Source organism: Parasteatoda tepidariorum, chromosome 2 (genome assembly GCF_982258835.1).
Source record: "Parasteatoda tepidariorum strain Cologne lab strain chromosome 2, Ptep-v5.0, whole genome shotgun sequence".
Taxonomy (NCBI): Eukaryota; Metazoa; Arthropoda; class Arachnida; order Araneae; family Theridiidae; genus Parasteatoda; species Parasteatoda tepidariorum.
Window position 1 is genome coordinate 98,430,767 of NC_141756.1, and position 15,971 is coordinate 98,446,737.

Consider the following 15,971-nt stretch of genomic DNA (forward strand, 5'->3'; position numbering starts at 1 on the left):
ACAATATAATATATTTTTCCTATATTACTGAAGGCATTAAAGGAAGAAAGTGAAGCTTTAAAAGTTCTAAATTTACTTTGTATTTTGGACATTAAATTTAAGGATATTAGAGTTCTTCTATTATTTCCCCTCATTATTTTTTCGATACAAAATTCCATGTAGACGTTTTTTTCTTTACTTAAGTGGCACATCTTTGATTGTGCCTCTCTCTGTTCGCACAGCTGGTGAGAGCTTGTTTTCCCATATTGCATTATAACTTTTTAGCGGAATTAACATTATACAACAAATGGATTGTCTAGGCTACTGTCATCTATCCGGTGAAGAACATAATGACACATTCTTCAAATCTGTATTAAATACGCTCTTTTAGAAACAATTGAAAACTCACCCTCAGGCAACAAAACAGCTGCAGTAAACTACAACACAGCAACGTCACAACAGATTGAATGTTGCCATTTCAATTCAACCCTAAAGAAATTCATTGTTCTTCACCTGTACGAGAAATTTAAGGCATCTAAGCTACTACATAGTTTCAGGAAGAGAGAAAGAAGAGCAGAGAAGAAAAAGAAGAAATGAAGAGCTTCTATAGTTGGGCAGCAGCTAGCTACAATTGCTACTTTTTCTTCTTTTGTGATGTGAAAGAAATCAGCTTTTTTCTCAATGAGTTTAAAAACTGAGAAAAGTAATATTTCTTGTATTTGTCCGGCGTCCTGAAACCCTGATTTTAGCGATATAATTATTTGGATTTTTCTGTTAATTATATGGGTCTACTCTATCAGGGTGCGTAGCCAGATTTTTCAACAAAAAATAAGCACCTTTTAAATACTTTTTAAGCACTCAGTTAAGTACTTTTTCAGCACTCTTAAGTACTTTTCAATCCCTTTCCAAAAAAAAAATCATAATTAGGATTTGTGCAGTAATAAAAAATAAAAAAATTCCTGTCGTTTAAAGTTCTTAATTTATAAAAATAAAATCAATAAAATTATTTTCAAAAACTTTGCATAATCATGATGAAATAACTAGTTTCTGATAAATATTGCAGAGAAAATTATGCATTTCTTTGTAATTTAGAACAACAATCGACACGGCAAACAAAAAATCTCTTCTTAAAAGATAGAATATTAAGAACTTTTTACAAACCCCGAATAAAACAAACCCCTTTAAGGGCTTTTAAAAAATGTAAATCAAAAATACGCACCTTTTAAAAACGCTACGCACCCTGTCTATGAATGTTTTGGATAATCAGCATTCACCTATATATTACAACCAGATCATTGACAAACTACTTAGATAGTAAATTTTGCAGAAACAAAATACCTTTGAAATCCACTTCCCCATTTCCATCTGTATCAAAGATTTCAATGACTCTCTGGACAAGTGGATTCTGTTGCAATTCAGGTAGTGACATGAATTCCTCCACACTGAGCGAGCCAGAGTTATCCAAGTCCAACTTCCTGAACCTTTTCCCCAGTCTCTTGATTTCATCAGCATCAACTGTCAAATTATTCTCTTTTTTTTTATTGTTACAAATGACATTTACAACTGCTTTTAGTTCATAAATGATTATTAGGTTAATTTTTGCCCATTTTATCATTAAAATTAAAATCAAGGTTGGTCAAAAAAAAAATTTATAAAAATTTTAAGAAAAGTAACATGAAAGTTTAAAAAAAAAAATTGCAATAAAGGAAAAGAGAAAAAAGCGAAAATTTACACTATGTATTGAATAATGAACCATAATTTAAAAAGAATGAATTATGGTTCAAACTATTTTCTTCTTGCGAACTGCAAACCTATTCATATAATTTCTACAATGCATCTTTGTTATGTGTTTCAGTTATAAAATGGGTTCAGGTAAAGAATTTGTATCAGCAAACTATATCAAAGTAAAAAAAAAAAAATATCAAATATAAAAAGTGTATAAGAAAGAATGAAATAAAATATTACATGAAAAATGAGATCAACAATATGCACGTCTTCTACACATGATTATGATATGATACATTGTACATAAAAATATGCAAAGAGTAAATGCTTAAGTATAATTACTAAAATACTTTTAGATTCTTGAAAATACTTTTTCATAACTCATTTGCTTCAATAATTCCAATTGTTAACATTTTTAGTTGGGCTTAGAATTATTATGCAAGTCAAAAGAATTTCTGTAGCAAAAATTTTAGTTTTAATTTTTATGTCTGTATCTTACTTCATTTTTCGAATAAAAAAAGGTCATACTTTTGATGATTATATATATATATGTGCGTGAGTGTTTGTAATAAGGACATAACGAATATTCGGCGACTATTCGGTATTCAACCCTTTCTCTCAAATATTCGGATGGCTGAATATTTGGTCAGATATTCAGCCAAATACTTTTTTGGAAAAGTATTTTCGACAAAGTCTTTGTTGAAAGGGAATTTGAATAGATTTAATGAAGAATAATTTTAATATGCATTTGAATTTCTAATTTCCCCTACTTTTTCATGTTCATTCAACTATTTGCGCACTGATGTTACGATCTATAAGAATAATATTAACTGAGAAATAACCGGAATTTTTAAAAAAAAAACGTGGAATTCAGTAGCACTAGCAATAAAAAGTTGAAAAAACGATGAAATTGTCAGATTAAAAGTAAATAATTGATTTGAGTTTCGAGTACAATTAAATTGTTTAAAAAACATCAGGATTTTTTCTTAATGTGAACATTTTTAGTGATAGCATGATTGAAATAGGGCGTGGATTAACAAGTTTAAACCTCAAAGCTTCTCTCGGATTAAAGGTTATCTATTCACTCATTTAATTTTTAAAGTAAAAGTAATCTCGTAATAGGAAACAAAAATAATCTCTCTATAAGAAAAATAAAATTTAAACATCTTCTAGGTCAAGTTGCATCTGATCACCATAAATTTATGGCTTTATTTGTGTTGAAGTCCTTCAGAAGCAGAGTTCACAGAACTTCACATTATTAGCCAGTAAATCAGCCAGGCATAATCAAAAGTATTAGTCAAAGGCAAATTTTAATTTTATGATTAATTTTTTTTCAACTTCAAATCATAAGATAAATTAACTGTAAAGCGAATTTTATAGATTGCTAACACTTTCATTTTTGTCAAACACTTATAAGCTAAATGCTCGATTTGAATGCATAATTCTTATAAAAACATCTGTATCTATTCAGTTTTGAATACATGATAAATTGATGAATTTTTGACACAGTAGAAATATCTCTAAAAGTGAAAAATCCCACTCAACACAGTTAAAAGGTGACACTACAACACTTTTAGCTTCGTAGGTAATATGATGTCGGCAGTATAGGTAACGACAAAGTGCGCTGAGAAAAACTCGAAAAACACGGCTCCCCATCGGGAGACAAATCGAGATGGGCTATCAAATGACAGAAAGAGGTGGTGGATATTAATTTATTTGATGGACAATTTTTTTATTTTTTAGTTGCCACATGGCTACTGCTAATATTGTCCTTTATATGGAAATGTAAATAATTTAAAATAAACCTTACAGGTGGAACACATTTCCATTGGAAGTGAAGATTCATTTCCCTAAAATATAAAATAATTTTGTTATAAATTGTTTGTAAAAGATAGATCACATAATTGAAAAAAATTTGTCTAATGATATATCTACATAATACTAAGCTATAAATATAAACCAGGGTTGGCAAGTTTTTGACACATGACGGTTTTTACCGGTTTATACCATGGTTTTTACCGTCATGTCAAAAACCTCTCTGTTAAAAACGTCAAAAACTGTTAAAAACCCATAGTTTTGGTAAAACTGTATTTTTATTTCAGTTTAACTGCTTATAATTTAAAATTAATTCAGTTTTGGGCAATAAAATTAGAAAAAAATTTGTTAAAAGATATTTAAGAACAGATTCTTGTATTTTCCCAACATGATTATATCATAACATACTATTTGAAGTAAAATATTAAGATACTGAACAAAATTTTCAACATTTCCAAGCATCATTTTGTTTGCCATATTACATTACTGAAGAATGTCAAGTCATTCTTGACTTAGAGTTTGTTAGTAGTTACAAGTTTTGTTTAGCTTATTTCTAATATTTAAGAAATGCCAAATTTTAAATTCTTCCTTTTAGTTTTTGAATTTATTAATAGTTCCAAGTTTTTTTGTTTTTTTGTTAATTTCTAACAATTAAGAAATGCAAAATTTTGAATCCTTTGTAAATGAAGCTATAATGATAAAAGTAAGTATCACTATTTTCAATAAGTATATTACAATATTTCTGTATGAATGTATATCCTTCTATAAGAATACATGCATATAGTTGCAAAATCAATAGCAATCATTTACAACATTCATTTATAAAGGCAATTATGTGAAAATAATATATTGTCCGCTATATGCCATAAATTAAAGAAAACAGTAGGTTTTTGACGGTTTTTACCACTGTCATGTCAAAAACCAGTTTTTGACGGCAAAAACCCAACCCTGATATAAACTTATCAGCTTTACATATCCAGATAATGTATATATGCTGTCAAAATCAATTTTTTCTTTTTGGCAAATTAATAATAGGTATATTTCAGTGTTAAGAATTTTTTGCCAGTAAGGAAGATTTCCAAATCAGTGAAAATCAATAAAGGATACACCTTGAAGCCAAACCCAGGCAAACTTGGTACGTACTTGGTTCGGAACTGGGGTCACAATATGCATTTTAGGCATAAATAGTTTTAATTTTTGCAAACATTAAATAGAAATAGTTTTGTACACAAAGAAAATAACAGCATAAGTTTATATTATGAAAAAGTTCAGTTTATATAAAGTTTAATTTAAAATTCCATTTCAAATCAACTTTAATTTTTGAAGGACTGATTTTCAATTATTAATTTATGCAAATTGAATAATTTTTTAAATATTTTATCAAAGTGAAAAAACACTAATACAGGGTTTGTAATTATCCTGATATCCCTGACTATCCTGATAAAATATTTTGCATCAATTTTGAACTTCTGGTTTCGATATCCATTCTTGTTTTATACGTGTTTCATTTCCCTTCAGTGCAAATCTGTATTTAAAAAAAATCAAATTTATTCGAAGAATTGGATAATTTTGATTTTTTTATTTTTAAATTAATAATGCTAGTAAACATTATAAAATTTGATAGTTTTAAATTAGTTAAGTAAATAATGTCACAGTCACTAGTAGCAAGTCAACTGTTGAATGTAGACCATACATTGAAGTAGGAGTGTACAGATCTAAGTGGGCGTTACTGTCAAGATAGGCGTGTTCATATTGAAGAGGAAGTTTCTGCCAAGGTAGGCATGTTCACATCACATCCGAAGGTAATCAATGTGGGGTTAGCTGTTATCGACAATATCAACCTTCATCTATGAAGAGGTACCCCAACATAGACTTGAGTCAATATGTCTTATATACTAGTGAATTAGAATTATATTTTTGTAATGGTAGATATACTACATAAGGCATTTGATTTTATAAAATGCATACCATGAGAATTATTTCCCGCAAATAAGGTGAACTGGTTTGGCTGTTCATGCAATCAGTACCCAATACAATATTGACATTTTGGATGTGATTTTTTGGTGTTATTCTCTTTAAAAAAATATATGTAAACAACACTCAACTCATATATAAGCTGAATTTCCTTTTAAAATATCGATTTTTAAAAATTCTCAATTTGCAGTATTTCTCTAACTTTTCAAGACAAATTTATTTTTAAAAAATATTTTATTTTCATACATTGTTCTTACAAAGAAATATCAGAAAAAGTTTTAAAAATTTCATTTGACTTTTAATTTTTTTTAAATAAATCGAACTCCCTCTACAACAAGTTGAAAAATTTTTAAACATTAAATGACAAGTATAACTCATAAACTAAGTATAATATAATAAGTATAAGTAAGAATACTAAGCATAAGTAAGTAAACTAAGTATAATGACAAGTATAAGTTTTTGGAGATTTATAGTGGGTTTTTTTTTTCTTAGTTAAATAGTGCTAATTAACTTTAAAAATTATGGTAAGAACATTCAACTAGTATAAGAGCAGAAATCACTGTTAAAATATAGGTTATTTTTAAAAGTGCTCAATTTTGCTCTCCACTATTTATATTTCCCACAGCTATTTAAAAAAAAGAAAATTATGAAAAATTTCAAATTTACTACTTTTTTTTATTGATCTTAATAAAAATCTAGAAACAATTTTAAAAACCAATTTTTTATTTAAATAACAATACAAAGGCTGAAATAACACTAGATTTTAAGAAAAAAAGTAGTTGAAGTTAACCACAAAAATAATGTAGGTTTTCCGACCATATTCCGAACATTTACACTTAAAATAATGCACATAAACAATTCATAATGTAGAAAAAATAGACACCCCTCAGTATAAAAGGAAAGTAAATATTATAAATTTAAAAAAAAAAAAAAAAAAAACGCCAGTTATTGAAAAAAATTACTTGGTTTGAATTTTTGTTTCTTTTATTTAATCTATAAAATACTCAACAAAATACGACTTTATAAAAAATTAACTACTTCATATATAATACATTTCTTAGAACGTGAATAATATATCTTCAAAAAAAGGGTATTTACCATGTTGTTATTTTTTTAATTATAAATAACGATTAGTATTTTGAATGAAGATTTCACAAATAAATTTTTAGAGATGCGCTAAATCAAGGCTGAGCTAAATTCAAGACAAATAGTTAATGCTTTGTCCTTACTCTCTTGCAAAATATTTTAATAGCGCTACAGATCCGCTGACGTAGACGTTTGCTTCGATATTTGGTCAATTTAGGAATTGGTAACTGGGCGGAGTGAGCTTGACGCTAGCTTTTATCCATCAATCTTCTTATAACCCTATATTGATTGTGTGACCAAACTTTTTCGCCAAAGCAATTGGCGTTGTTTAAACAAAAGCTATTGTTAGAGGAAGCCATTTTCTGTATTTGGCTGCGCGGGATTTCATATTTTATCATCGTGAAAGTTTTAATTACAGGTAATTCTTATTAATTAAAGATTTATAATATTAGTGTACGTTTCATAGCAGTATATAAAAAAATTGCATGAAATTTTTAAATAGATTAATGAATTTTATTAAATATCTGTGAATACCACGCGTTAGATTTTAAAGTAAATAGTTTGTAAAATGTATGTATTTTAAGAAAATCGTTATAAAAATTCATTTATCAAAGTTTTTCTCTGCTTCCTTAGAAATCCTTTGTTTGATCTGCCGAAATTGTGTGAAGCAGTTTAGTAATGAAATTTCATTTAGTTGAATTACTTGATTTATGTTTATTATACAGAGGTATCTTTTTTTTCTATGAAATATATTGCTAATTAAAATTTATTATATATAGAAAGATTAATATTGAATTTTCTTAAAAATAGTGAAGAGGGTTTTGATCATGTCTAAAATAATTTGTTTCAATTTTATTGTAAACTAATCTAAAAAAAAATTCTGAGAGAAATGGAACAAATTTAGATAATATTTATCATTTTCATTCACAGTTACTGCATTCATTATTATTCTTTTAGGTTGTCTTAACTATTGAATAAATTATGAGCATGCATACTTTCAAAAAAAATTTTTATTCTATAGGTGTATCACAATTATGTGCAAAACAATTTGTACTCAATAATTTGTTTTATTTAAAATACATAATACAAATACTATAATAAATTAGAACATAATTCAGATTAGCAAGTTATCTTAAATTTAAGTTATCTTTATTGGATAATAATATGAAATTGAATTTTTTCAATTATTTAACTTCTCAAACTATATCTATAATTGTATTTTTTTCATTACCCTAAGATTTTTGACAGTTTACGTGGACAATGTAAAGCAAACTTTTCATATTTCTTCTTTCTCTTCATAAAATACTTTTTTACTAGGTGATTCCTTGGAGAAGTATTTGGCTAATTACTTAAATGCTGAATGAAAATGGGATATCGATGTTTGCACACCCTGGAATCGGTGTGGACAAATTAAGTGTGCAGTTGTGAAGGGACGATTGTGTTTTTGTCTTAATTCATGTTGGTAAGTTGAAATGTAATTTATTTACATATTTAATGATTATGTATCTAAACCATTTGTTGGCATTGTTAGTATCTTGTGTAACTATTCTAATTCAGATACTTATTTATTTTTTTATTAATATTACTTATGGTTGTGCTATATAATAATAATTTATTTTGCTTTTCTTAAAAATAAAGGAACTAATGATGTGCAATTGGGTACAATGCCCAACTTTAAAAAACTGGCTTGTGTGGTTAATAAAATTTGTGGGGTTATTGGGGAGATTTTGTTTGGTTATCTGTGGAAGAATAATCCTGGGTAGCCAGCCGCCAGGAACTAATAAAAAGAGAAGGGAACTCAGAAGGTATAACTCGTAACCACCCTCGGACAACTATCTACATGTGTTTTTTTTTTTTTTTTTGTTATTAAATTTGCAAGTTTACAATCTGTTTAGCACCTTGGCGATTGTAGTTGGCACGGCAGATCACAATACAGAAATATTTCTGAGTTGTTTTTCTCGAACGAAGAGTTTAGAAATTTCTCTTACTGAAAGATCAGCGTATGCATCAACATTTTGTTAATCTTGAAAATGTCACTATAAAGCGATTCAATGAAGTAATTAAAACTTGGTGAATTTTACTTGGGCTAATGTTCTGTGAATCAGCTTTATCTGTGGATGAATGTATTGGTTAAGATCACATACATTTAAACTGCCAGGGCCATATTCAACTGGCAAACATCTTTGAAGAATGCATAGCAAAGTTGCTAAAAAAAGAAGTGTATTTATACACAACTTTATATACTAATTATATGAAAATATTGTAATCTTGTCTTGACATTTAGCCAGATAACCAGAACTCATCCCATACAAATAAGAAAGAGTAGTCACAGTCAGATATCTGTTTAGAAGAGATTTGGGTCCGTTAACGAACTATTCACAAAATATCTTTTCATAAAAACGGACATTTCACAAAATAATTTATCCTTTACTCAGACCCTTCACAAATTCGTTTATCTTCATTATTGTTTTGTTAATCGAATAAGCCCTTCCCGGGGAGGGGGAGGGAACGACAGATGTAATCTAAATAAATTTTGTCTTCAGCAGACACTTCTTCCTTTATTCGTCCGAAATGAATATTCTGCGTTCAGCAGTATAGGCAAAATACCTTGTAATTATAATTTTACAGTGTTGGACATAATCTTGTAAGTCTTTACAATTTAAAAACTCCTTGAAAAAGTTTTTTTTTTTTTTTTTTTTTGCAATAACAGACCCTATTTGCACAAATTCACAAAAGCAGGACCCTGGTTGAAAGAATGTGACTTAACGTTTATTTTATATTCACAAATTACAAGTAATTTTTTTCCAATTTTACAAATACGGACCTTTTACAGAATGTCTGGACAGATCCCTGACAGTACTTGAACAGATTTAGTACTATGATGCTGTAAAGAAAAATATTCAGTAGAGAGTGTTTTTTTCTAATATTCTTATCTGTGCTACTTTACACAATGCAGAAAATTTTTTAGATGCAATAGAATATTTTATGACTAGTTCTCTCTCTCAATGATTCTGGTTCTACCCTTAAAGGACAGAGGGAAGATTGTTTAGAGAACCTGATTATTGTACCTGAATTATAAATACTCTTCCACTTTAAATGCCTTTGGTAAAATATACTAAATGAATAATGCTAATAACGCTAATGAATAATGCCAATTGCTATTTCTAAATAGCAATGGGTATATGTTCAACACTAAAAGAGATTATAAAAAATTTTAGATTGCACGGAGATTGATCTAATTCTATTCTTTGTTAGCTTAAATGAGATCTAGACTTAACAGAAGCTAATATGAGTGTCTCAGTATCTTTCTCTTTTATTACTATAATGTTTTGATTATTCGGAGAATTGTATATTTTTAACAGTGGCATTATACCTTGATCGTTGTGAGTTTTTTTTCCCCAACTGTATTGTTATAGTATGGATTGTTTACTGTTAGTACAGCACTGTTTATAAATTATTACAGTATTAATAAAATAATTAAAGTCAGAATGAATTAAATGATCTTTTAATGTTTATCAGTATATGTCTTTAATCACACCGTGGTTAAGGAAAAGACAGTGCCCTACCAGTTAGTATATTCCTCTTTTATTAATAATATATATTCTTTTACTTTGATTATTTCAAAAATATTTATTACTTTTGTTTTTATCAGTGGCATTTATTGCATTCTAAATAAAAACTAATTTAATGTTTGATCTAGATACTAATAAGTTTAGAAAATTATTTTATGATTTTATTTTTTATTCTTGTAAAAGGTTTAGAAAATAATATTCATTAAGGAACTGGTGATGTCGACAGAATTTAGATGATTAGATACTAAAAAACTGGGAACAGTGCAATCAAACCTGAACAATGGACAAACACATCAACATGTACTGGCTCATCATTAAAAGTCAGCGTGGGGATAACACAACATGCACATTCCATGATCCATCATGGACTCGTGCCTTTAAGAAGCCTACGTGGCTGTCTCTAGGGTAAACGGTGACTCAACAGTGCACACACCAACTGAACAATTGGCTGTGGGGTCATTTATGTTGTGTAAAGAAAATATAATAAAATCTGTGCTGTGACTAACTATTAAATGCTGTGATGTAATGTCCTGTGATTGTCTTGTTCTTAAAGCCATTAGTCTTTATATGTAAACCCTGATTGATGCTGCAATAGAAATATTAAATAATATTAATCAGACACTTTCCCTCTCTTTCAGATGTAAGTAACCTGACTAAATTGGGGATCTGCAAAAAGAAAAAATCGAGCAACAAAGCTAATGTTGCAATAATTTACACTCCTTTTTTATGTCTTGATTTTAAAGTGACAGATGTGTCAAATCCCCGAGTATGAGTTTGAGTGATGCTTCCTCCCAAAAGAGTTGTGAGACCACTCTGAAAGTGTCGCAAGTATGCCATATGCGTGGAAAAAGATGGATATGCCAGATTTAATAATAAAAAAAATTCTGTTAATCTGTGCTTAAAACTTATACTTCTGTGCTATAAGTTCTTTCACTCTGTAATTCAAATTGATTCAAACTAATGTATGCAATCCTTTATTAGATTCACAATTTGAAGAGTTGTGCTTTTATCTATATACTTAACCATTGGTTGAAATCTTAACAAGGTATCTTGATTACAATATTAATTTGAAGCAACTTGTTCTCTTCTAGCTTTTGCCTGGATTCTGCTGATGATTCATGTTTGTCCCGGGGAATGGTCTCACAGCATTGTCTGCTTAAAGCTTTTCTGTGAGATATATTTACCAGGACTTGATTTTCTACAATGGTTTATGCAGAGTCTCATTTAGTTTGAAGAATATCTCTGTACCGTAACAAGATAACATTTCAGTCATTGATTTTGCTATATGTATTAAATATAATTGTATATTTTTTTTAATTCATAAAAATAATTAAGCTCTTTATTTTCCGGCACGGTTGTCAGTTATTAATATAACTGAAGTCTTTGATTGGATTCTGATCCACTGTAGAATTTTAAAGTAACATGATTTCTATTTTTTTATCTAGAAAAATGCTTTTATTTTACAGATGACTAAGCAGACAATAGCATAGCTGCCAACTGTTCAGAATTTTTCGGATTTGTTCCTAATTTTTAAATCCAATCTGATATTTTTATAAAAATTCTGAATTTTCATAAAATTTTTGATTTTAAACCAATCCTTTTTTCTGATCGCCACAAGCATGCATCCTGTGATTATTGTGCTAAAGTAATTTTTAGTAGCTTTTCATTGGAAAATATTATTCCAATAGCTGTCTGTTGCTGATTATTTCACTAAATTATTATTTTTGGAAATTTTTTTTTTTGTAGTATTTAAACACTTGCATCAGAAATATTTGTTTATGATGTAGATTATTATTTACCAGTGTTTTATAATTTGGAGATAAATAATTATATATTAATAGGTAATGTTTGTTTTTAATATATTATACCGGTATTCTTAATTATAAAACATTAATATTATAAGTTTCCCACAAAAGATAGTGTTTATAGTTTTGTTTTACTAATTTACATATTTAAATGTATGTCTATTAATGTTATGATTTAATAATTAAATTTTTATCTTACTCTCGTAATTAGTGCGTATAATTTTGTCGCATATAGTGTTCCTCATTTTTGATTCATAAGGTTGGCAGCTATGCAATAGTTATAAAGAAAGACTTAGCTGCTCTTTTTCTCAGGATGATGCCACTGATAGTGGTCATAGACCTTATATGATTGCATCTGCAAGCACCTTCATAGAGTCAAACTAGCTACCATACTCTGTCTATTGTGTAAGAACAAAAACAAATATATGTGCTTCAAATTCTCAGATTGAAATTTCAAATTGAATAATTTTTTTTTCTTCCTTTTTTATACTTTTTACATATGCTGTACTCTTACCACTAAAAATAAATATATTCAAAAGAAAATTTATCTCATTTATTTATTCTTTCTTGAAGATACTAACAAGAGAAAGATACTATTTTATCAAGAGAAAGATACTATTTTATAGTACATATGTATCCAAGGTGCTACTACTATAACACTGCAACTATTTCAGTTTAAATGAATCTCAAGTTAGAATTTAATGCTACTATATTCAATTAAAATTTTGAAAATACGTCCAATAGTACGTTTAGAAGTTATTTGACTAAAATATTGATAAGTATTGTACAAGGGCTAGCTCTTGACCTGAGAAAAAAACAAGAGTTTCGGGAAACGAAAAGCGTTAGTTAACTTATTTTTAACGAACTGTAATTCAACTTTTTTTTATTTTCAACTAGCTAAATATCCACTCTTCGAACAGGATTAATAAAATCAAAAAAAACAATAACTCGGTACTGAACAACCCAATGAAATCGTGGACAAAACTGAACGGTATATACTGACAAAATTAATAAGCAAAAACATAACAAAACCTGTTTTTTGTTGTTCAGCCCATTAAAATTGAGATTAACTGTATTCAACATTACTAGGCATAATATCGAAATTAACCATTAACTTGGAATTTTTGTAAATAAGTAATTTTTTTAATTTATATAATAGGAATTACCCATATTAATTAAGCATCATTGGCGACAATAATAGTATGGCGCTTGTTTACGATTAATCTATACGAATAAGTACCTGAACTCCATAAATGTTGCTTTTTGTAACATAATGGCTTACTTTTTAGTATTTCAATATGCATCTATTACATTACTTAAATGAACTGAGCGTCAGCATTAACACTTTGACTCAGAATTTTCATTAAATATATTTTTTTTCATTATTTCTTTGTATTTATTCATGTCAGGATAGGTGAGAAATAAATTTAGAAGTTTAATAATATTTGGTGAGATGAAATATAACGTGAAACACCGTGTCTTTTCCTGCATAAAAAGTCAAATATTTCAAACGCGGTTCACTTCCAAACAATTTAACTAATATGCAGTAATTTAAATCTTAGCGAAACAGTTATTTATAATTGAAACTTCTTTAATTTACAAAATCATTAATACATTTTTGAATATGAATCAAAAAAAGATTTTTCCAAACTAATTATTTTGAATTTTATATTTCAGTAAAATATATAATTCCGTAATCTAACAAATATTTTTTATCAGCTGTTTGACTTTTTATTTTTAAAGAGAGAATACCAAAAAAATATATATATTCTTACTAGGAATTAAAAGGCCAGAGAAAAAGAAAAGAGGGACAGCTGTTAATAAAACTGAAGTAATTTTCTACGTTTTTCCTAAGCAAATTAGTACCACTTTCCCATTAATTTTGCCTTTCATTGCAAAAGAATTTTTTTTTAATTTTAATTACCGCTGTTTTTAAATTATTTACTTATACCGAAACACATTTTGACAGACGTGACAAATTAAATACGTGATTTCAGATAACTTCAGAGATAATTTGGTGACATAGTGCCACCACGTAAATTTTTTTTTTCATTGTTGTTGTTTACGTCGCACTAAAGCTGCTCAATGGGCTATTGGTAACGGTCTGGTAAACATTCCTGACAATCATCTGAAGACATGCCATCACAATTTTGAACTCTGCCGAGGTGAGGCTCCCTTCTCTTCGATAGACCGACGACATGCGCGTGAAGTCAAGTACTTACGTATAACATTTTAACGAGAACCAATACCTCACACCCTCGGTCCCTTCACAGATTGATCCAAGTAGTTTTTCACCCGCACGCTGACAGCAGCCAGTTATGCTCGACTTCGGTGATCTGCTGAGAACGTGTCAACAATCAGTCAATTGCGGAACTGTTGTTGATTGAAATTATGACGTAGCGAGAAAAAAAAACTAAATAAAGTACAAGCAATAACTCTTTTTTATTGTTATTAAATAGAGCTATAAAGTATCAATGATGTTATCTTTAAGATTTTTGAGGAAACAACGGCTAACGTTTAACCAGTCAACCCCGCTTAAAGGAATATCATCAGTTCCAGCCAAATCTATGCAATTGAGCGGGTTATTCGATTAAAAGGATAGTGCAATATTCTATCCTAAATTTCTGCGAAATTTTATTTTTAATGGTATTTAATGCAAATTATAGTGTTTTGATTAAATAAACTTAGTTTTATGATCAATAAACAATTTTGATTAATAGTATCTGTGTTAGTATCATAAAATATAAATGTCATTTAAAGTTATATAAAAATAAATCAATATTAGTGAATAGTATAATATATAGGTACTAAAATATTATTTGATCCCTTCCGAAAAAATCTATAATTGAAGACTATTTTTATACCCGTTTAATTCGTCAATTTATCAAAATTAGATTTTCCCTTTCAGTTTCTATTAAGACTTTCATGAATAATTGCGTATTCCTCTCAAACGTATAGTCAGATTATTTATTTTAAATTTTTTTTTCTAACCTCGTCTTGAGAATTTCCAAATTAATGAGCTGTTTTAGTTTGGAATTTTTTTTAATATATCGTTTCCCAGATTCATTGCCCCCCCCCTCTATTAATTCAAATCCATCCTTTTCTCGCTGAACTTGCAATCATTCTCAGAGTTATTCTCTGGATTAAGCAATAATTATTCTTACTTAAGAGAAAGACACACTGTATACTGATTTGTTACGTTTTTGAAATTTTTTCTTATGAAAGCTAATAGCGCACCAGGAGGGGACCACAAATCTTGACTACAAAACAAATCACTCTGTACCTTTTTAAAATTCTAAATGATGTGTAAGTAAGTACAATTTGTCTAAAGTAAGAACTCCCCTATTCGTCTGGACCTGTGGGGGTGACTATGGTAACAAGGTATAACTATTTCAAATAGGGGTGTGGGTCACTATTTAGAATATATTTTGTCTCGGGTGGGGGAGAGAAAGGGAATCATTTTTCTTCATATTGCCCTAAAGCAGTGTTTCCCAAAGTGTGGTACGCGTACCCCCAGGGGTACGGGAACAGTTTAGCGAGGGTACGCGTCCTTATGCGAAATATCTTGCAATAAACGAAAATTTCAAACAAACTTATTTAAAAACAAAGCTAGCCATGAAAATTTACGATTACGTATTTTTCTATTTGCTATTTTTTGCGGAGTTTGCAGTTAATAATTAGTGGTGTCAACAGCCAGTAGTGATTTTTAACTTTTGTGCAATTTTTTTATAGTAAAAAATACACTCATTTTTTTATTAGTGGTACACAGCATTACGAAAAATTTAGAAAGGGTACACAAAAGTCATAAGTTTGGGAAACACTGCCCTAAAGTAAAGAGAAGCTACCCTCCCTGAAATTCGCTATTCTTGTTTCCTTAGCAGCAGACGGCCTCAGATTTAGTGGCGGGGGGGAGTTCTTACCGTAAACAAACTATAATTCAAAGAGGGGTAAAACACTCGTCGCTCACTTCAATGTATAACTAGCAGCAAGATTAGATTTTTTTTTTCAATTTTAC

The 15,971-nt window shown here is 28.8% G+C and overlaps 1 protein-coding gene and 1 long non-coding RNA gene across 3 annotated transcripts in view; one reads left to right on the top strand and one right to left on the bottom strand.

The window, feature by feature from the left end:
• The window catches only part of LOC107442800 (calcineurin subunit B type 2), a 132,399-nt gene that overhangs the window by 15,412 nt on the left and 101,016 nt on the right, over positions 1 to 15,971 (bottom strand). Inside the window, exons 2-4 of one of the 2 annotated variants that reach the window (XM_087157840.1) lie at positions 6,592 to 6,774; positions 3,515 to 3,554; positions 1,318 to 1,494 (exon numbers count right to left, since the gene is read on the bottom strand). In XM_087157840.1, the coding sequence (XP_087013966.1) occupies positions 1,318 to 1,494; positions 3,515 to 3,554; positions 6,592 to 6,594 (220 nt within the window). In that variant the 5' untranslated portion in view covers positions 6,595 to 6,774. Of the gene's footprint in view, positions 1 to 1,317; positions 1,495 to 3,514; positions 3,556 to 6,591; positions 6,775 to 15,971 lie in introns of both variants that reach the window. The other variant, XM_087157841.1, reaches the window with a different exon arrangement.
• Positions 6,784 to 11,236, top strand: LOC147815940 (uncharacterized). The gene is made up of 3 exons (XR_015431470.1): positions 6,784 to 6,997; positions 7,897 to 8,041; positions 10,790 to 11,236. It is a non-coding gene; the product is annotated as an uncharacterized LOC147815940 (long non-coding RNA).